Below are 23,015 nucleotides of genomic sequence, written 5' to 3' on the forward strand. Positions count from 1 at the left end.
ATTATAGTGTGCTTTGAATTTCTAGGTTAGAGTGAGACACACAGTGCAAACGGAGTACATTGTTGAAGTGAATCGTAGGTTGACTTCTTTTCAACGAGAAAGGATACAACAAACTCCTTTTAAGTGGATTGCTGAAGTAGAAGACATAATGCAAATATCAATTACTATTCTAAGAGAACTCCTAAGTAGATGGAATGGGAGTAAGCAAAGTTTTATGTTTAGGGAAAAATTAGTTCCTTTATCACTTATGGATATATGTGTGGGACTGGGATTGCGTGTTGGGGGGGAAGTTGTAAATTTAGAGGATGATACAGAAGCGTTGGTGAATCAGTTGTTTGACGGAGAGGACATTAATGTACGTAATATTATGAAGAAAATGACTGATGAAAAATTTAGGCTGAGACAAAATGTTGATGATTTTTGTAGGTTAACCATTTTGCTTTCATTTGTTGTTTTTTATTTTCCTAGGAGTTATAAGAATTTTTGTAGCTTTCCTTTTAGACTTTTAGACAATTTAGATGCACTCCACATGTACAATTGGGGGGTGTAGTTCATGAATCAGTTGTTTCCAGTATAACTCGGGCTTCCAAAGTATATTACCAACAAAAGAATCTGTGTGAGATATACTTAGTTGGTTGTGTTGTTGTATTGCAGGTATGTTCAAAATTCAGGACAATGGACGATATAATGTAATGTTCATAATCTTAAAACGAAGGTTTTTATTCACTAATGTTTTTGTGCAACAGCTGTGGGCAGTTGAACATGTTGGGCTTGGCAAAGCGGAAAATAATTCTCGTTTTCCTCGATTTTTGCAATGATCGTGCGTAAACCTTCGGTTAAGAAAGATACATGATGCTTTTTTATCAGCTGAGGTAGATTATATTGTTAACTTTGTGGTTGATAGTTTTGCCTTAATTTGTTTATCATAATAAATAATTTTGTATTTCAGATTTCATGGGAATGGCCCTTGACTGAAGAAGAACGAAGGCTGGATATTGTTATTGAAGCCGTATGTGTTAGTTCACATGAAAAACATGAATGTACTGGCCCTTCTTTTAGTGAATGGGAAACAATTCTTCAACAACATGAAATTTCCCAAAAGCAAATTATGACCAATGTCAAGAGGCTATGTGATCTGCATAAGGAAATTAGAATTCTGCAAGAACAAGTGCACAAAGTAAATCATTGGTCAGTAGTAATTCCTTCTGCTGAAGACCAACCTAGTGCTCGTGCTGAAGACAAAGCCAGTGATGCTGAAGACATACCCCTTGATGGAATAAAGATATATACAATAATGTGTTCATTGCAGTTACTGTACTTAAACCAGTAAGTAAATATATAGTGAATTGGTGATAGTTACCTTACTTAATTAACTTATTTAAGTCAGTTACTTTGAGCTCATAATGTTTTCTTTTATATGACAGGGAACTTTGAGTTTGTTATTCGAGAGTTATTATCATGAATATTATATATTTACATTTTATCTAACTAATTCCTTTCCCGGTCTTTTTTTTCTCTTTAATTATTTTTTAAAAAAACATGTGATTTCGTATATACATTATAATTAGGGATCAAGTCGGATTTGACTGTATTTTTGCCTTTGTTTTTAAATGTAAAATTTAATGCTTATTTTTCTTGTCATTTTTATTTATTATAAAATTTGTATTTCATTTTTTTTTCACATAATAAGTATTCCCATACATATGTTGTAATACTATCTTAATTATATTGGTGCATTGGTGTATTTATGTCCAATAGCTGATTTTATTGCAATGGTAGATTAAGTTTTGGCCTATTTCTTTAAGGTGCAGCTTGCTACAATTTGTTTTCGGTTTGTATTTTTGAAGTCGAGTTCAAATACCCCGTAAATGTCTCTTTTAATTTATTCATTATGAAAATCATGAAATACAAATTAATTTAAAAAATAAAAAATAATTAATTATTATAATGATTAAATTAGAGATTTTTTTTGTCAACAAAGAATAAAATAAAATAAAAGAGGTACTTTAGGGGTATCTCAACCCGTATACATAAATCATGAAATCCGACACTATCTCTAATTCCATTTCATACATATTAAAAACTAGTTCCAACAATTACAAAGAAATCCCAAAATCCTCCTACAAACAACAAAAACTGCATCTGCATAGTCTCCTACAAATTAGAGACTATTTTAGAAACTAAAAAAAAAAATTGGTTTCTATATTAGTTTTTATTATTGTTAAATTATTTTTAAAATGGTCTCTAATTTAATCGTTATAACAACTAATTATTTTTTGTCTCTAAAATTGGTTTTTATTTCATAATTTTTTTGTAGTGATTTATTCATTGCTGATAAAAAAATGTATTTTCATTATATTAATTAAATAATTTTCTTTTAAAAATTAAAAGTAATAGTAAAAGTATTATATTATTACAGATTTAATATAAAAAAATACACATTTTATTTAATTCAATACTAATTTTCAAGAAGAAATTATAATTATATAAATTTTAAAATAAAGTATCAAATAACAATTATATAAACATCAAGTAATTTATAAAACAATAAACAATTTAATGTAATTGAATTTTCATATTAACTACAACATTTGTGTAATTAATATGGTGCTCATTATTCTCAGTAACTAAACTTCTCTTGTATTGAGATTGGATGTAATATATCCAACTCTTCAATAATAATGCTTATGATTTATGTATATGATGTCTTTTTATTTAATTTTAATGATTTGATTTTGTTGTTAATAATAAGATGAACTCATCATGCATCCTTTAACAATTGATTTAGGTTCATGTTAGAAGATAGATCTTAAATATGGGTTGAATCAAATCATCTAATATTTTTGAATGTTAGGGACAAATTTTAAATTATTAGTTGAATCAATTTTTTAACTTAAAGCAAGGGTTTTGTTGGATTTTCTTATGATGATTTGAGCAATCAATTATTGTAATAGACACTTTAGAATTTTTAAAATCAAGGAATTGGTTTATAAGGCTTTGAACTTTTAATAAACCGAATATTTGAATGAATATATAGATTGAAATTGGTGAACTTTAATCTTGATACCTTTTATCATTGCTATACTTAGTTTTATTATTGCTTATATTAAGTTAATTTTAAGTTAGTTTATTAGATAACTTACACTACAAGAAAAATATGAAATAGAAACCAATTTTTAGAGACTAAAATAATTAGTTGCAATAGTAACTAAATTAGAGACCATTTTAGAAACTAAACAAAAAATTGGTTTCTAAATTAGTTTCTATTATTGTTAAATAGTTTCTAAATTGGTATCTAATTAACAACCAAACTTTTAACTACCAATTATTTAGTTTCTAAATTTGGTCTCTAAATTCTTGGTTGCTAATTACATACATATTTAGAAACTATTTAACAATAATAGAAACTAATATAGAAACCAATTTTTTTTTTAGTTTCTAAAATGTCTCTAATTTAGTTACTATTGCAACTAATTATTTTGGTATCTAAAAACTGGTTTCTATTTCATGATTTTCTTGTAGTGTTAAAAGACTAATTAATCACTTTTTAGTCATTTTTTATTATTATTTTTATTAAAAAATAATGAATAAAATAAATTAGATTAGATTATTTATGGGATCCAATCCTTTTATAAAAAAAAAATTGTTTTAACCAAAATGTAACGAAAAAACGTTTTAACCAAATTTGATCTTTTATTTCATTTGAAAAGAAAATCAATTATTTTTCGTCCCAATCTCAATTACACATACATTTTTTTATATGATTTTTTTTCAAACAATGTATTGCATTCTAGGAAATATAAACGTTAAATTTTATCGAATTAAATCATTTGTAAAGTATACATTTAATTTTTTTTACTATTTTTTAATCAATTATTTATAACTTATTTTTTGTCATCACTTATTATGAATATTCAATCATGTAAATCCTTAGTTTAATGAATAACTTTAAAAACTTACCTTCTCTTCTATATTTTTAGTTCTTAAATTTGTTTTATTTGAAATACTCTTTTTCACTACATAAATTTACCTTCTTTCTTTCAATAATTAAATTCGTTCTATATCTACCAAATTCACTAAAATCACCAAAATATTTTTCTCTCATCATTTAAAAAAGAGTAAATTTTATAATTATTATAAAATTTCAATTATGTATAATTGTTATTTAATAATTTAATATCATGTAATTTTTGTTTTTATAAAAAATTATTTAATTAATATACAAAAGATATGACGCCAATACATAGTTACTTGTTACCTTAATACTTATTTTATATTAAAAAAATATTTACATTTTTATTTCAATATTCCTTCCTATTTTTCAAAGACGTGTTCTTATTGTCACAACTTTTGCACATTTACCATGACCCACAAAATTATTTCTTTCTTATCTTAAGTCACATCTATAAAGGTCCCATGATGAAGGCACTACTCCTAATCATAATAATAAATATATTCGTCTATTTTATTACGAACCCAAATAAATATTGGTCAATAATATAAGTTAAATTTCAACTAAACTGATGAGATGCTTTACTAGGCCAGTTGCAAACTTTCTGCAACAACAACTATTTTAATTGCTGATAAAAAAATCATATTAAATGAAAATAATAAAGGTTTATATTTTTATAATTTTATTTTTAATATTATACTTGGTAATAAAAAAAATTATTATAATTATTATTACTTTTAATTATATTAAAAAAATTCACGGCGATGCCATGTGTTTCTACGAGTATTGAGGAAAAAGAAAAAAAAAACACGTTTTGACCTCGTATAAATCACTCGGATCGCGGTTGCCAGAGAATTTTTTGGATTATTTTTCTTAAAATGTCAACCATGTCAATTTTTTTAAGGTAACATTAAAATAGAATTTAAGTAGAACCTAAAATATAGGAACAAAGAAGAACTCGTATAAATCACTTGGATATTATTTAAAAATTAAAATTAAAATCTAAGTCAAATTTACAAAATTTACTTAATAAAATAAAAATTATATCCATTTATATATTTTAATTTTAACTATATATCTAAGTAATTTGGGATTTCAAATAAATAAATTAAGAATTATGGGGTTGCTAAATCTCTGATTATAGTTATTAATTTTCTGCATAGGATAATTTTTCTATCCATGCGTTTTCTAGAGATTGCATGACAAGAAGATATAGAATAAAATTCGAAGCTTTAGTTACAATATTTTTGAAAGGATTTTAATGACTTTTTTTTATATTAATTCTAGTAAAAACATTTTACAGAAATAGTTATATCCAAACATATATTTAATAAAGTTGTTTTTCCAGAAAATAGATATATGTTGAAGAAATCCTCACTCTTGCACTATTGAAGATATGAATTTGGATTAGGAAATAATCTAAATATTACAATTTACTTATTCTGATTGATACTTAAATTTAGTTTTTTTTATTAATAATAAAAATCTTTTTATCAATAATAAAAATTAATAAATACAGATTACTTCAAAAATATTTCAACTTTTTTACAGTACAGTGCTTTAGTCATATAAAAATCTCCAACCCTAATTTTATAATTTCCTAGACAATTGGATTACCAAATTATTTTCATTTTAAATGAGAATAAAATAAATAAATAAATTATATAAGTATTGTAAGAGATAGTTGAGGAGAAAAGTTAGTCTTTTATATAAGTCATTTTACAATTCCAATAAATTTAAGTGTTTATTTTCTTTATATGTCACTATTAATTAAATATACGATTATCTACGTTCATAATGCAAAGAGAATACGAGAATTAATAAATTAACAAAATTATTCCGGTTCATTACTCCTTATCTTTCAATCTGTAGGCTTATATTTGTACACTCATCTTTTATTAACGTTATTAAATTTAACCATGGATATGGATCTTCAATTCTTGAATATTCTTATGAAAATGTTAAAGAATGTGAAGTCGTTAAAAGATTCAAATGAAGGTTTTATAATAACCATACAAATTGATTTGAATAAAAAAAAATTTAAGAAAAAGAGATGTAGTCTGAATAACATAAAAAAATGTATATTATGAGGAGTATTTATTTTTTTTATCGGTAAAAAGTAAAATAAATTAAATGGAATATTTTTTATGCTACTTAGACAACACTAAATCTCCCTTTGTCCATGTCTTCCCAAATCTAGAGAATTTATTAATTTTAGAAATCAAAATAATTAATTATTATTTAATTAAAATTGAGATCATTTTATAAACTCAAAAAGTTATTGGTATCAAAAATAGTTTATATTATTAATAGAACTTTATATTACAAAGTGGACTTTAAGCCTAATTTAATCTCATAAAACCTATTTATGGGGTAAGGTTTGCACTCACTTATATAAAATGAAATACTCTAATATTTAGTCAATGTGAGATCTCCAACACTTTATATAATAGTTTATAAATTGATATCTGATCATTAGCTACTAATGTTTTAGCTAAATAATAGTTAACTATTTTGGTGATTTTTAGGTGGCTTTTTTTTTTCTGTAATGTATAAGGATTGGAGCATCCCATAAGTACTTCCTAATTTTTTTTTATTTGCTGATAAAAAAAATTATAATTCTTTGTTTTATATTTTTTCTCTTTAACTAAACCTAAAATGAGTGTATTGTATATATATTCAGACTCTCTAATTTAATCCAAGTAAAAAAAAATATTCTTCTTCCTTTGTCTTTTTTTTTTCTTTTTGTTCATCTATTTTTTTTTTATAATATTGGTGGTTTAAGATTTGGGTATAATAAAACCTTCCCGTGTTCAGAGATTGCATGAGAGGAGATATAGAATAAAAATCAAAGCCTTAGATACAAAATTTTCAAAAGTTTTTTAGAATTTTTTTAATAATTTGTATATTTTTAGTAGAAATAACTTCAAAAAAAGTTTAAAACTTTATATCCAACTTACCCTTAATCATTTATGTTGAATAAGAATGATCACATTCATTGGAACACACCAAATACATACTTGCAAAAGTGTATAGTGTAGTGTTTTTTAGATTTTGGTTACTTTAGTTGCAAACTAAGTACTTTAGACTATTTGTGGTTTTGGTCTATTTTTGGCTAATTGTTGCATCAATACCTTATCTTTTTACCTTATCTTTTGAGTTTTTATGGTTGCATATATAATGTATATAGGTTTTTTTTAGATGGTTTGTTTTTGGGTAGTAATGAATTCTAATTTGAATATATTTAATCACTTTTGTATATAGGGTTGGAACTTTCCTTAATTATTTAATTTTATTTAATGTAATTAGTTCTTATAAAAAAAAATTCATTGGAAAAAAATAATATTTTAGCTCTTGAAATTGTGTATTAATCAACTATTATAAATTTATTGCATTTCGGTAAACAAATATAGGGTATAGAATGGCAACTAGTTGCAAACCAAAATGACAACAACAAAGGTAGGTTTGACTAAAGAGGTAGAAAAAAAAATATTATAGATCGTGCACATCATCTAAATATTTTATTATAAGAGATATAAATTGACTTTTTGTTTTGATTATTGAAAGTAGACACATGTGTTCATATAACTACCCTTAATGTGTTGTAATTATATAATTTGGTTATTAGAAATCACAAAATAAAATCCAATTTATCGATATTGTATGGATTTATTATGATGTTAATGAATAAAAAATGGGATAGGTCAAATAATTAATGGTATATATATTTGATATTTTAAATCAAGTACAAATAAGTTTATAGATATTTGTCCTTATATTGTTCTCATGCTTATTCTTCATTTTTGAATTATTGAAATCCTCTTGTATTTGATATTTTAAAACTTTATATAATTATTTGTTTATCAATGAAAATAATTATATAAATGGAGTCCTTGATACTATTACAACCCATTACCAGAAGATTATGAGAGAAAAAAAAAGAGAGATTAACATTACATTCTTTTTACATTCTTTTAGGTTGGTATTTTTGTATAAGTGTTAAAATATATCTGAAATTCTTTTATTTATTTATTTGTTTTTTCTGATAAAAAAAACATTACATTCTCTCTTTTTTTTTTCTTTCCTTAGCCAAATTAATTATAATCTTATCTCATAGATATTTCCTCATATCTCTTGATGATAAAACATCTCACTCTTATCAAATTCACCATTTAGAGACTTATTATACATAAATCCTCCAACAACAGCTGACTTGAGTTTTATTTTATAGATCCTTTGTGTACACAAATAATAGTTGTTAAACAATAAATTACAAGTCTTCTTTCTGCTTTCACATCTGTTTGAATAAAATAATATGTTTCATTTTGATATAAGGAAAAATATGTCATTTCAACATTAAACAGTGACCATATTTTCTGGATTATAACTTTAATTTATTGTAAGGAAAAATATTTAAATGAAGATGAGTATACTTAAATATTTAAATTTATTGTTTAACAAATAGTTGTTAAACAATAAATTGCAAGTCTTCTTTCTGCTTTCACATCTGTTTGAATAAAATAATGTGTCATTCTCATATAAAGAAAAATATATATGTCATTTCCACATTAAAGAGTGATCATATTTTCTGCATTATAACTTTTAATTTATTGTAAGGAAAAATATTTAAATGGAGATAAGTATACTCCAAACCCAATAATGATAAGAGACAAAATTTATATCCACCACATATATAAAACCCAAAGTACAAATTTTTATTTCTAAAATAGAAACAAATATAATCAAACTCCCATATTCTAGGCTCATTGTCATCCTGTTGGTTATACGTACCATTCATTTCCTAAATAAATTAATTACAATTTTTTATTTTAATTGTAATAATAAATAAGTCAAGAAACTATATAGAAGCAACTTGTTATAAAAAAAAAAACATTGTTCAATTTCATTAAAATATTTTGTTCACACCATTTACTTTTACTAGATTATTAGAGGGGTACATCGACAACCATGAAATAAATAATTTTTGGGTGGTTTCAAAAGAAACTTCCTCCTTCATTAATACAATGATATTTATTAGAAGCTTAATTGTTAAGGTTTGAATGTGTGGTCTTAATTTTATTTATTCATTGATAAAAAGAAAACAAGGATATTTATTATCATCTTAGATCTACGATTATACTATAATAGAAGCATCACATAGTTTGGTGTATAAATAGCTGAGACAGCCTTAGCTTTCTCACAACTCAGAAGTCTGAAATATCACAGATTCATAAGAAACTATCGTTGCTATAGCAATGAGTTCAATAGTGGTGAAGGTGAAGTTGGTGAAGGGGAAGGTGGTGTTGATTCGGAAGACTCTGGTTGAAACCCTAACCAACCCTAAGGCTCTCATTGGCACTGGCTTCAAGCTAATTAACTCTTTTGTCGATGATATCACTAAATCTGTGTCTTTCAAGTTGATTAGTAGTACCAACTCACAAGATCATCGTTAGTCTTCTCTCTTTCTCATGTTTTTCCTTTCAGCTTCACACTATGCATTATCAGTTAAAAGTTTTCATCTCATCAATGCTTCAAAAATAGTTATGTTTATAATTTGTAACATGATTTATAATTTACAGTTAAAAGTTATGTTTTATCAAAAGCAGTAGTTCATATCCTATATGGTGATTTGAAATCAAATGATACTGTAAAAACAATCTTTGCTGATGTACTTTTTTTTATCAGCAAGTAAAAATTATACATAGATAATTTTCACCAAATCCCTTATAAACAACCTAAACTTACAAAACCTAAAAAAAAAACAAAGAATCTAGTTAAAAAAAAAACCTTACAATTATTTTTGGATTTTGACTCGTATGCATTTTGCAGCAACAAATGTGGCTGGGAAAGTGGGAAAGGATAGCCACTTGGAGAATAAAGCTTCTGTGTTACGAACCTTGGAGGGCACAAAGGAGGAGTTTGATATTTATTTTGAATGGGATCATAATGAAATGGGAATTCCAGGAGCATTCTACGTTACAAACCTAATGAGTGATGAGTTCTTCCTTGTCAGTTTGACTCTTGAATATCCAACAAGTGACCACGACCAAAACAATATCCACTTTGTGTGTAACTCGTGGGTTCATAATGACCACAAAACAGGTCGCATTTTCTTTGCCAACATTGTAAGTCAAATATCACGAGCATTTGTTATTTCCATTCTTAATTTAAATGAGAAAACTATATCTTTGTGAAAAACTATGTGTTGCAGCCATATCTTCCTAAAGGGACACCAGTGACATTACAAAAGTACAGAGAAGAAGAGTTACAGAATTTAAAGGGAGATGGAACTGGAAAGCGTGAGAAAGGGGATAGGATTTATGACTATGATGTCTATAATGATCTGGGCACTCTACCCATCGATAAACAAGAAGATCACCCAGTTCTTGGAGGCCCGAAATATCCCTACCCTCGTAGGGTTAGAACTGGGAGAAAACTCATCCACAATAACAACAATGGTGAGTAACATTTTTATCATGTTTTAATTACATGGTGTAAAAGTTTGAATTCTTGATGATAAAAACTGTCTCAATGCTTAATTTATGTCTTGACAGGTGGTGAATACGAGGAACTAGCCGAGGATAATTATGTGCCAAGAGATGAAAGTTTCAGTAACGTGAAGGGTAAAGAATTCCGTGAATTAGGAAAAGAAACTTTAGGAAGAATCCAACCCTTGCTCCTCTCTTTATATTTAAAGACCACAACAAACGAATTTAATGGCTTCGAAGAAGTGCAGAAAATGTATGAAGGTGGCGTTAATCTTCCTATATCTATCACTGGGAATGCTACTCCAAGTGTCCTTCAGTTCCCACTACCTAATGTAATCAAAGGTAACTTAGTCTCTTCCCACTCCAACGTAACCACTTCCACACATTACACTATTTGTTAATTTTATTTTGTTTCTTATAATTTTGTATAGAAAGCAAGTTTGCATGGATGACCGATGAAGAATTTGCGAGAGAGATGATTGCGGGTGTAAACCCTGTTGTAATTCGCCGTCTTAAAGTAAGTGCAAATATCTCATGTTGAATTATTCTATTGTCTTGCCCTTTCTTTTTCTGATCATTGGACATCTTTATTAATGGCAGTTGGAAGATATCATAAGCATATCGCCATACAAGCCACTTTGCAACTGTACTCAACCCAGTACAATAACAAAAGAACAGTTGGAGATCAACATGGATGAGGTCAAAGTAGATGAGGTGATAATATAAATGTACTATAAAGTAGTTCAATATTTTCTTTAAATAGTTGGATTTGGAAATATTCTTTCTAGTATTATATTGTTGTGATTCAGAGGTATATGAAATTAACAGTAATCATTGAAATTAAATTTGTGGAACAGGCATTGGTTGATGGAAGATTATTCATATTAGATTACTATAAAGCATTCATGCCTTATTTGACGAAGATAAACGAGCTTCCTTCTGCAAAGGCTTATGCCACCAGGACATTCTTGTACTTGAAAGATGATGGAACATTGAAACCACTTGCTATTGAATTAAGCAAGCCACATAAATGTGGAGATCGTTATTTGGGAAACGAGAGCATAGTGGTGTTGCCTGCAGACAGAGGTGTTGAAAGTACAATTTGGCAATTGGCCAAAGCTCATGTTGTTGTAAATGACACCAACTATCATCAGCTCGTAAGCCACTGGTATATACATAACAACTCCATCTGCTACCAACATACATATGCAAACATATTTACTCTATAAATTTAATGTTGTAACATTTACTGGTGTCTGTCACAGGTTAAATACTCATGCAGCGATTGAGCCATTTGCCATAGCAACACACAGGAACCTCAGTGTACTTCACCCCATTTATAAACTTCTTCATCCTCACTTCCGTGACACCATAAATATCAATGCCCTTGCTAGGAAATCCCTAATTACTGCAGGTGGCATTATAGAGCAAACTTTTTTGCCTGGACCGTATGCTATGGAGATGTCTTCCGCTGTATACAAGAATTGGGTTTTCACTGACCAAGCATTACCAAACGATCTCATCAAAAGGTAAATTAAACGTATTAAATTAGAAACATCAATGTCTCCAATTATGGTAAAAATGTCATGCTGATGGCAAATATTGAGATAGCCTTCTTATCAAAATAACTTATTTATTTTTTACTTTTGACTAATTTAGAGGAATGGCGGTTAAGGATGACTCTGTCCCAAATGGGCTTAGACTTTTGATAAAGGACTATCCTTATGCTGTTGATGGACTAGAAATATGGAATGCTATTAAGTCGTGGGTAGAAAAGTACGTCTCTCTGTATTATTCAGATGATGATGCAGTTCAACAAGATGATGAATTGAAAAATTGGTGGAAGGAAGTTGTGGAGAAAGGTCACCCTGACTTAGAAGCTGCACAATGGCCAAAAATGCAGACTTCTGAAGAGCTGGTTGAAACTCTGACTACCATTATATGGATTGGTTCAGCTCTTCATGCCGCTGTTAATTTTGGACAGTATCCTTATGGAGGTTATATGCTGAACCGTCCTACACAAAGCCGAAGATGGATCCCAAAAGAAGGAACTCCAGAGTATGATGAGATGAGCAAGAAACCTCAAGAAGCATTTTTGAAAACAATTACTCCAAAGTACCAGACAGTTGTTGATCTTTCAGTGTTGGAGTTATTATCAACGCATTCTTCTGACGAGGTATATCTTGGACAAAGAGACACTTTGGACTGGACTGGTGATCAAAAGGCAAAAGTTGCGTTCACATCATTTACAGAACGCCTAAAACAGATTGAGGATGATATCTCTGAAAGGAACCTTAACCAAGAACTCAAAAACCGAACTGGACCAATCAAATTTCCCTACACTGTGCTTCTTCCCACCAGTGAAAAAGGGATAACTTTCAGAGGAATCCCTAACAGTATCTCTATCTAAACACGCATGGTGGTTTTTTGTGTTATGTTTTTACTTTTCAATAACATAGGCATGTTATGTGTATGCCTCATTCTGTGTTCTTATTTAAGTCACATTTGTTTTGGTCCACCTTTTGTACCCTCATAAATAATGGGAACTTGTTATTTGACCTTTGAGTTGTATTATTCAAGAGTTATTATCATAAATAATATTATATTTTATCTAACTCATTCTTATTCCTTTTATTTTTTTTTAATTATTTTAAAAAAAAAAAAATACATGTGATTTCGTTCTCCAATTTTAAAGACTTAATGTTCTTAATCTTTACCAATGACAATACTTTTTACCTGCTTAACAGCCAATTTTAATTATATAATAATATAATTAAGAAGATAAGGCCACGAGGTCATATAATATTGCTCTACATTTATTATTATCCTTGGCAGTAGTGCGTCCCTTGATTTAGTCGACCATATACCAATTTGCCAGAGAAAAAATCATTTTAAATTCATCATGTGCCCTTTTACTCTATTTCATGTGACAGATTAAAAAAAAAGAAAAAAAATATATATATATATATAAGAAATAATTTTTGAGTTTAATTCAATTTTACATAGTAACATAAAGTTTGAAATTATTTATTTTATTTTATTAATAAAAAGAATATATAAATAGAATATTAAAAATATTTCAACAGTGTCGACCATAACAAAATAGTCCTTTTCAGGTAGTCATTCTCAAAAATAAGCAAAACAAAAATTAGTCAACCTGGAAAATTTGTGTTTCTTTAAACCATAATGCCAAAAGATATTTTTTTTCTCAATATTACTGCTGGGTTTGGTTTGCTGCATCATAAATAAAAGTAGTCCATGCTGAAGTACACCTATATGTTGCATCAAATTTACCTTAACACAACTTCCAAAAAAAATAAACCTTTTCAGAAATTCTTCGGATTCTTCAGATCAATTAGCATGTAGTCAAAGTTCTTTCTTCAGATTTTGTTTTCCAATATCTAGGTTTGAAACATGTAAAGTGTTTGATTTTTTGAGATTTAGGTTTGAGTCCTTATCCTTGATACATTGCACCTTGAGCACGAAAACTATATATACCACGACCAGTTGCAACTATATTTTCATCCATATGAACACCAAGTGAAGTGAATGAAAGCACATGGTTGTAACTTCTAATATGTTGTCTAAAATGTCTACTTTCAGAAGAACAACCAGAAAATATTTGAACCAACTCATCCGGAGCAGTAACATGGGGAAGTAATACTTTTCCACCTGAGCAACACATATCACGTGATTCATGGTAAAATAATCGTGCATGACAATGTGCACATGTAGTCGGAGTTGACAATTGAAACATTACCATCGCAACAGTGTTTCTAAAATTTCGAGCACAGTTATGTATCCGTCGAAATCTTTGTTGCCTTCCTACATGTGTAATAATTTTTCAAAAAAGTGAAGTATTTCATTGAACTTCCATCACGTAAATATTGCGATAAAAATATACTAACCATGTTCAATGTCAATGACATTTGTATTACTTAGTCCTGCTTCATTATCATTTGATCCTTGAAAGTTTTGTGGAGTAAAAGTAGAACCTGTGAAGTTAAATAAATGAATAAAATTACATAGAACAATTTAAAGCAAAAATATGTGTTACCTGCATCATTTATTGACCGAGCCAAATGTCGAATAGATGACAATCTCCTTCCTGAAACAATATTTGTCATATCAATAGTATTGTTTTTTTCTTTCTCTATAAGTTTTTCTTCGTATAGATATTTCAACTGTCTTTTTAAATACTTTTTGAAAATTGACATCTTATGCATAAAAGTGTACTAACCAGGTTCAGTAACATGTGTGTTAATTGGTCCTGCTTCATTATAATTAGATCCTTCAAATGTCAAGTTAAATGAATGAATGAATCTATAAAACTATAAAAAAAAATTTGTTGTGTTATATAACATGTTTGTTATCTGCATTATTGATTGATCGAGCCAGATGTCGAATAGATTTCAATCTCCTTTCTTTATAAGTTCTGTTTTATGTAGATAGCTCATTTGTCCTTTGTTCAATGGTCATTCTTCGTCTTCTATTTACAATATTTAAAAAATGTGGTAAACAAAAATTATATTTAGAAAAATTATGTAAAAATTCTAAAATATAAATCAAAACTAAAAGCAAAACAAATTATGAAAACACTTTCATAAACAATTAAAAAACATCAAATAATAGTATTATAGTACACGTCAAAAGCAAATGTTACTAATTTTAATGATAAATCACTAATGCAAAACAAACATACAGCAAGAATTAGAGTTGACCTGGTAAATGAAAGCAATCAAAAGCACCAAACAATATTGATTTATGAAATAAAAATAAATAATAAGTATGTGACAAAAAATAGATAGCATAAATAAAAAGTATCTTCAGAAAATAAATATGTAAAATATGATAATATTTTAAAAAAACATATTTAAGTATTTTTTTATCAGAGCAATAATGATTGAATAACAGGAACCACTTAAGGGTGGTTCAATCCTTATACATACCTAAAAAATGAGATAATTTCTCTGGTCTCCCAAACCAGCAGATAGAACAAACAAATCTACCACTAAAAAACCCGTACAATTTCAAAAAACTAACCCGTACAAAATCAAAATTAACCTGTACAAAATCAAAATTAACCTGTACAAAATCAAATCTAACCCGTACAAACCCAAATAGACTCAAAACCAAACTCAATACAATCTCTTTGCACCCACAACAAGGGACAAAAAGAACAACAGAAGCTTAGAACAACAAATAGCCCAACCCAAGGAGTAACTCTTATAAAAGCTCACTTTATTGAAAACATATAAGCTTTAGGATCAATGCGTAAAACTAGCATAAACAGTTTTAGAAGTTACCCAAGACCAAGCCTTTAATTGTGCCAAAGTGAACACTTCCGAAGGATCGATCCCCCTCCTTGGAATATATGTTTATTCCTGTGCTTCCATAACCTGGACAGAGCATTTAGCAAATTAAAATGCAAGAAGTGAGTTGTTGGGACAACATGGTCAACCGACGCAATCCCTAACCATGTATAACACTGATTCCAGACTAACCAGGCAATCCTGCAATAAAAAAACATGTGTTTTGTCGACTCCACATATTTAAGTATAATTTAAATATATTTTTAATTTATGTGATTTTTTATTATTTAAATACAAAAATTAATTTTAGTTCTTGAAATTAAGTATTGGGAGTCGCTGTTAATAATTTAAGTAAGTATTGAAAACCATTACAGTTAATTTTTTAATATTTGATTAAATATAATTTAATTATGTTTTTAGTTTTAAAATTATACATTGGTCAACGGTTCCTTGGTCAGTTGGCGTTGACGTGTTAGTATAAAACTATACAAGTTAGATTTTCCTTTATCTTCTTTTTCTTCGTTTACTGATCGGAGAAATGGAATACGACTGGGAACTAGAGTTCTTTTACTCTTATCTTATCATGAAGTCGATGTTAGGATTCTGAGGATGACGGCGAGAGGCGTCCAAGAAATAGCAGGAAGAGTAAAGAAAAGCTTCAACGCAACTGTCGCTGTCACCGTCGTGTCCGTGACTTTGTTATTCGTTAGGTAATCTATTCTTTCCTTTCTTTAAAGCTACCACTTTGTACTTTTCTTTTTTTTCTTGTTTGCTAATTTTCAGGTTATGATGAGTCTTTAGTCTTTATGTTTATATATATATTTTTTTCTATTAATATAAAAAAACAAGAATTATGTTTAATATGATTCATATATAACATCAACACGGAAGAAGAAGAGGAGCTCAGGGTTGGATTAATGGGTCCCTTTTTTTTATCAGCAAAAAGGTTTGAATAAGAGGAACCGGTGATTCAACCCTTATACATACTTAAAAAATATGAGACAATTTCTCTGGTCTACCAAACCAACAAATAGAGAGACAAACAAATCTACCACTAAAAACCCGTACCGCCCGTACACTTTCAAGACTAACCCATACAATTTCAAAACTAACACGTACAAATTCAAATTTAACCCGTACAAACTCAAAACCAAACCCAATACAATCTCTTTGCAATCACAAGGGACAAAAAGAACAATAAAAGCTTAGAACAACAAACAACAAACAACCCAACCGAAGGAGTAACTATTATAAAAGCTCACTTTATTGAAAACATACCAACCCTAGGATCAATGCACCACTAAGAGTAAATAAAACTAGCAGAAACAGTTTTAGAAGTTACCAAGACCAAGCCTTTAATTGTGCCAAAGTGAACACTTCCGAAAGATCGATCACCCCTCCTTGAAAAATATGTTTATTCATGTGCTTCCATAAATAATGGGTCCCCTTTACTACCATTTGGGTAAGTATGTGTCTTGACTTAGAGCTTGTCTTGTCTCTTGATAAAGTCCAACCATGTCATGATAATATTTGCCATTATCTAGATGGCTTCCTTATGTTTTGGTCAAGGGTTGCCTAAAACTAGCTTTGGAGCAAGAAGAAAGACTCTACATATCAGCAGTCAGAGACAGTTTTTGTTAGTTAACTTTTATTTGTAGGTTTTGCAGGTAGAACTTTATCCAAATGCAAGGAAGTAGGGTGCTAACTGATGATGATCTGCTAAGGAAGATGTAAAGGACTAGTGGGTGGGTGGTATCAATATAGTGAGCATGTAAGGAGATGATATGTTGGAACAGATGAAGCATAAGTTTACGTTCAATCAGTTTATGATGCTGGAGGGGCTGCGATTACAACAGTGGTAATCCTGGAATCAATCTCATTAAGCTCCCTTGCGGAAAGCTTCTCTACCAATTTTAAATGGTTTATCCTATAAATGAATTCTGCACACCTTTTTTCCTTGGTCCTTAGCCTTGTTAACTTGAGGTCCAGTAGCATGTTTTTTACATTCATCCCATACATCCGTGGTGGGGGCATGTTAATATAAGAATGTTAAGCTTTGCTTTTGCTGAACTTCTTTACCAAGTGGGGTTGTTTCTTCTGAGTTCTTGTTAGTATAAATATATATACGTGTTTGCATCAAGAGTTTTTATGAAAAGTTAATACGTGAATATTAGATATAATAATCCGTTAAAATTTTTAAAAAATATATTAAAAACTGTGACACTGATTTTATGATTTTAATTAGTTCAGTAATAAACATTACATCATGAAAATTACTAACAAATGTATTTACCATATTAATTATTCATATGCTTGTAAATAAAAGTATACTAATTAATTATGAAATTAAAATAGTTTTTTATAACAAAATTTCATTTCAATTAATTGAGTAATTCAAACCCTTAACATTTCACTTTATACTAATGTCCTAAACCACACGTTTTTCAACGCACGTGAGAACTGCACAATCTCTTTAGAAGTTCAACGCACTTAACTTAAGGCAACCCTCCTCCACCAATCATGGTGAAAAGTTGAGGAAAACGCCATAAAAACTAAAGAAAAGTTTCTTTTAACACTAAAATAGTAAACAACACACATTTTACAATGAATTGTAATAATAATTTTAATTAAAAAATAAAATATATATAATTAAAATAATAATTTATTGGAGGTGTGAAGTGTATGTATTTTAGTGTGTGGTGTTAAAATATCACCACTCAAAAACTAATTAATTAGACAAAAACTAATTAATTAGATTAAAAGTAGTGTAAAAAAAATAGTTATTATATTAATTAAATTATATTATAAATTAAAAAAATTACTAGTCTCTAAACTAATTTATATTATTAATAAAATTTATAAACTAATTTATAAACTAATGATAAATTAAATATTAATTTAAAAATTTATTAATAATAGAAACTATTTAAAATATCAATAATTTTTATTAATATCTAATTTAGTCATTAGTAATTATTTTTTGTGTTTAAAATTTGTTTTTATTTAATAATTTTGTACTGACTAATTTTTTTTCCTCAAATATCTTTAATTAAATATTTGAAATAAATCATAAATTTTTTAGATTTTATTTAAGAATATAAGTATTAACATGTATCAAAAACATCTTTCAAACTTAAAATATTTAAGGGTAATTTTGAAACATTTATACAAACTATAAATTTATTACTCAATTAGGTGAATTGTTTGAAAGGTTACTGATACGATATGGATACATACACAAAGATACAAAGATGTGTATAATCTTGTAAAAGGTAAGACACGGGAACACGGATTTATATATTATGTAATTATGAGTTATATAAATTGACAATATGTGGTTCAAAATGATTTGTTCTTTATTTTTATAATCATATTAAAAGTTTATACAATAAGTTTCAATTTTTAAAAAATTAATGTATTTCTTCTTTTTAAATTTGTGTTTAAATCGTACTAGAATTATCATAAATTCAACATATTCTTTTGCTGATTGGATGATGAATCCTCTGGTGTGCATTACCAGTTGTAAATGAGTAGGGCGCAATTAGTGCAATAGTGTAGGCTCTGTCAAGTCAGTCCTTTGTTTTTTTGGAGGCAAAGAGATTGTCGGTCGATGAAGCGGCGTTCTCCATGCGTGCGTAGTCGGTGGTCGCCGAAGTTATGCATCATCACCGCACTTGAAGAACAGAAGACCAGAGCTGCTGGTGTATGGTCAAGAGAAAGGAGCGCAGTCGAGAAGGCCAACATGATCGTCGGTCGATGAAGCGGCGATCTCCATGCGTGCGTAGTCGGTGATCGCCGAAGTTAAGCATCATCGCCGTTTTTGAAGAACAGAAGATCAGATATTGGAAGTGGGGGACGATGTGGATGAGGGCACGGTGAAGGCCAACAATGGTGAGTAACATTTTATCATGTTTTACTTACATGGTATAAAAGTTTGAATTCTTGATGATGAAAGTGTCTCTGTGCTTAATTTATGTCTTGACAGGTGGTGAATACGATGAACCAGCCGAGGATAATTATGTGCCAAGAGATGAAAATTTCAGTAACATGAAAGCAAAAGAATTCCTTGAAATAAGAAAAAAAAGTTTTGGAAGAGTCGAACCCTTGCTCCACTCTTTATATTTAAAGACCACAACGAACGAATTTAATGGCTTCGAAGAAGTGCAGAGACTGTATGAAGGTGGCGTTAATCTGCCTATATCTATCCCTGGCAATAGTACTCCAAGTGTCCTTGAGTTCCCAACACCTCATGTAATCAAAGGTAACTAAGTCTCTTGGCACACCAACGTAACTACTTCCACACATTACATTATTTGTTAATTTTATTTTCTTTCTTATCATTTTGTGTAGAAAGCAAGTTTGCATGGATGACGGATGAAGAATTTGCGAGAGATATGATTGCCGGTGTAAACCCTATTGTAATTCGCCTTCTTAAAGTAAGTGCAAATGTATAGATCACTATATATGTTGAAATATTCTATTGTCTTGCCCTTTCTTTCTGATTATTGGACATCTTTATTAATGGCAGATGGAGGAGCTGGCATCGCCATGCAAGCTACTTTGCAACTGTACTCAACCAAGTACAATAACAAAAGAAAAGTTGTCAAGCAGGTGGAAGGATTACGTTGGGTTTCTGGTGGTTGAAATGCTGGTTAGGGTCTTTGCAGCAGTGCAGCAGAATAATAGAACCAGTATGGGAGCTGGTGTAGGTTTTTATTTATGCAGTAGTTTTATTTATGCAGTAGTGGTTATTCTCTTCCTGTTTTGGGGCGTTTTTTTTGAAGATCCTAAAACAAGGTTTGGAGTTGTAAAGGGTTGGGATACCCTTTTTATCCCTCTTAATTTAATTTCATTCTTTGTGATAAAAAAACAAAAGAAAAGTTGGAGATCAACATGAATAGGGTCAAAGTAGATGAGGTGATAATCTAAACATACTAAATAAAACATTTTGATATCTTGGGAATATACAAAGTAGTTCAATAATTTGTGGAGGTACCTGAAGTGATATTGTTTGAGATTCAGAGGTATATGAAATTAACAAAGTGATCACTGAAATTAAATTTGTGGAACAGGCATTGGCTCATGGGAGATTGTTTATATTAGATTACTATGACGCATTCATGCCGTATTTTACGAAGATAAACGAGCTTCCTTCTGCAAAGGCTTATGCCACCAGAACATTCTTGTTCTTGAAAGATGATGGGACATTGAAACCACTTGCTATTGAATTAAGCAAGCCACATCAATGTGGAGATCGTTATTTGGGTACCGAGAGCACAGTGGTGCTGCCTTCAGAGAAAGGTGCGGAAAGTACAATTTGGCAATTGGCCAAAGCTCATGTTGTAGTAAATGACACCAACTATCATCAGCTCATAAGCCACTGGTATACATACAACAAATCCATCTGCTACCAACATACATAAGCAAACATGTTTAGTCTATAAATTTAATGTTGTAACATGTAACATTCCTGGTGTGTGTCACAGGTTAAATACTCATGCAGTGATTGAGCCATTCGCCATAGCAACACATAGGAACCTCAGTGTACTTCACCCCATTTATAAACTTCTTCATCCTCACTTCCGTGACACCATAAGTATCAATGCACTTGCTAGGAAATCCCTAATTACTGCAGGTGGCATTGTAGAGCAAACTTTTTTGCCTGGACCGTATTCCTTGGAGATGTCTTCCGCTGCATACAAGAATTACCAAACATTACCAAACGATCTCATCAAAAGCTAAGTTAAATGTATTAAATTAGAAACATCAATGTGTCCAATTATGAATGGCAAAAATTGAGATAGCCTTGTTATCAAAATAACTGCTTTTTTTTTTTACTTTTGACTAATTTAGAGGAATGGCGGTTAAGGATGTCTCTGCCCCTCATGGCCTTGGTCTTGCGATAAAGGACTATCCTTATGCTGTTGATGGACTAGAAATATGGGATGGTATAAAGAGTTGGGTACAAGAGTACGTCTCTCTGTATTATTCAGAAGATGATGCAGTTCAACAAGATACTGAATTACAAAAATGGTGGAAAGAAGTTGTGGAGAAGGGTCACGGTGACTTAAAAGATGCAAAATGGCCTGAAATGAAGACTTCTCAAGAGCTGGTTGAAACTTGCACTACCATTATATGGATTGCTTCAGCTCTTCATGCTGCTGTTAATTTTGGACAGTATCCTTATGGAGGTTACATTCTGAACCGTCCTACACAAAGCCGAAGATGGATCCCAAAACAAGGAACTCCAGAGTATGATGAGATGATCAAGAATCCTGAAGAAGCTTATTTGAAAACAATTACTCCAAAGTACCAGACCGTTATTGATCTTACAGTGATGGAGATTCTATCAAGGCATACATCTGACGAGGTGTATCTTGGACAAAGAGACAGCTTGGACTGGACTGCTGATCAACATGCAAAAGATTTGTTCAAATCATTTACAGAACGCCTAAAAGAGATTGAGGATGAAATCTCTAAAAGGAACCTTAACCAAGAACTTAGAAACCGAACTGGACCAATCAACTTGCCCTACACTGTGCTTCTTCCAACCAGTTAAAAGGGGATAACTTTCAGAGGAATCCCTAACAGTGTCTCTATCTAAACACGCATGGTGCTTTCTTTTGTGTCATGTTTTTACTTTTCAATAACATACGCATGTTATGTGATGACATGCCTCATTGTGTGTTCTTGTTTAAGTCATAAATAAGCTTATTAGCAGATTTTGTTTTATGAATGGGACCTTGTTATTTGACCTTTGAGTTGTATTATTCAAGAGTTATTATCATAAATAATATTACATTTTATCTAACTCATTCTTATTCCTTCTATTTTCTTTTTAATTATTTTTTTTAAAAAAAAAACATGTCATTTCGTTCTCCAAAACTCTTACTGTGCTTAATCTTTACCATGACAATACTTTTACCTGCTTAACAGCCAATTTTAATAATATAATAACAAATATTAAAATTAAAATGCTTTTATTTTGAATTTTCAAACTAATATTTTTATCCTTTTACTGATATGAATCACCCTTAAAAAAAATTGTCAAAATTTTTCTCACGTCATTGATAGGTTCATTCTTTTTTTATTAAACAAAATTCCCACGTTGCACGTGTTGTATTTTAACGCAGTAAAAGTCAATAATTGAAAATTAAAATTTGTCTTCTTTATAGTAATTCATATTTAAATATTGAAAGAGGTTTGCAATGATACAATCCATGGTCGCATTGCTTACTGTAATCAACTTGAAGTCTCTTTCAT

General features: G+C 29.5%; 1 protein-coding gene and 1 pseudogene across 2 annotated transcripts; both read left to right on the forward strand.

The window, feature by feature from the left end:
• The first annotated feature begins 9,010 nt into the window (after positions 1-9,010).
• Positions 9,011-13,059, forward strand: LOC137819053 (seed linoleate 9S-lipoxygenase-like). Its single transcript, XM_090296242.1, has 9 exons — positions 9,011-9,400; positions 9,782-10,077; positions 10,164-10,410; positions 10,507-10,782; positions 10,872-10,957; positions 11,041-11,154; positions 11,298-11,608; positions 11,706-11,969; positions 12,100-13,059. The coding sequence occupies exons 1-9, from the start codon at positions 9,208-9,210 to the stop codon at positions 12,848-12,850; spliced, it is 2,538 nt and encodes an 845-aa protein (XP_090152368.1). The 5' UTR covers positions 9,011-9,207; the 3' UTR covers positions 12,851-13,059.
• Positions 13,060-19,661: 6,602 nt separating this feature from the next.
• On the forward strand, positions 19,662-22,356 carry LOC150024834 (seed linoleate 9S-lipoxygenase-like; annotated as a pseudogene). The gene is made up of 8 exons (XR_016516188.1): positions 19,662-20,013; positions 20,103-20,188; positions 20,281-20,351; position 20,409; positions 20,634-20,669; positions 20,825-21,135; positions 21,239-21,488; positions 21,604-22,356. The product of XR_016516188.1 is annotated as a seed linoleate 9S-lipoxygenase-like (transcript).
• Positions 22,357-23,015: the final 659 nt, after the last annotated feature.

This window comes from Phaseolus vulgaris, chromosome 10, assembly GCF_051622355.1.
Source record: "Phaseolus vulgaris cultivar YP4 chromosome 10, ASM5162235v1, whole genome shotgun sequence".
Classification (NCBI taxonomy): Eukaryota; Viridiplantae; Streptophyta; class Magnoliopsida; order Fabales; family Fabaceae; genus Phaseolus; species Phaseolus vulgaris.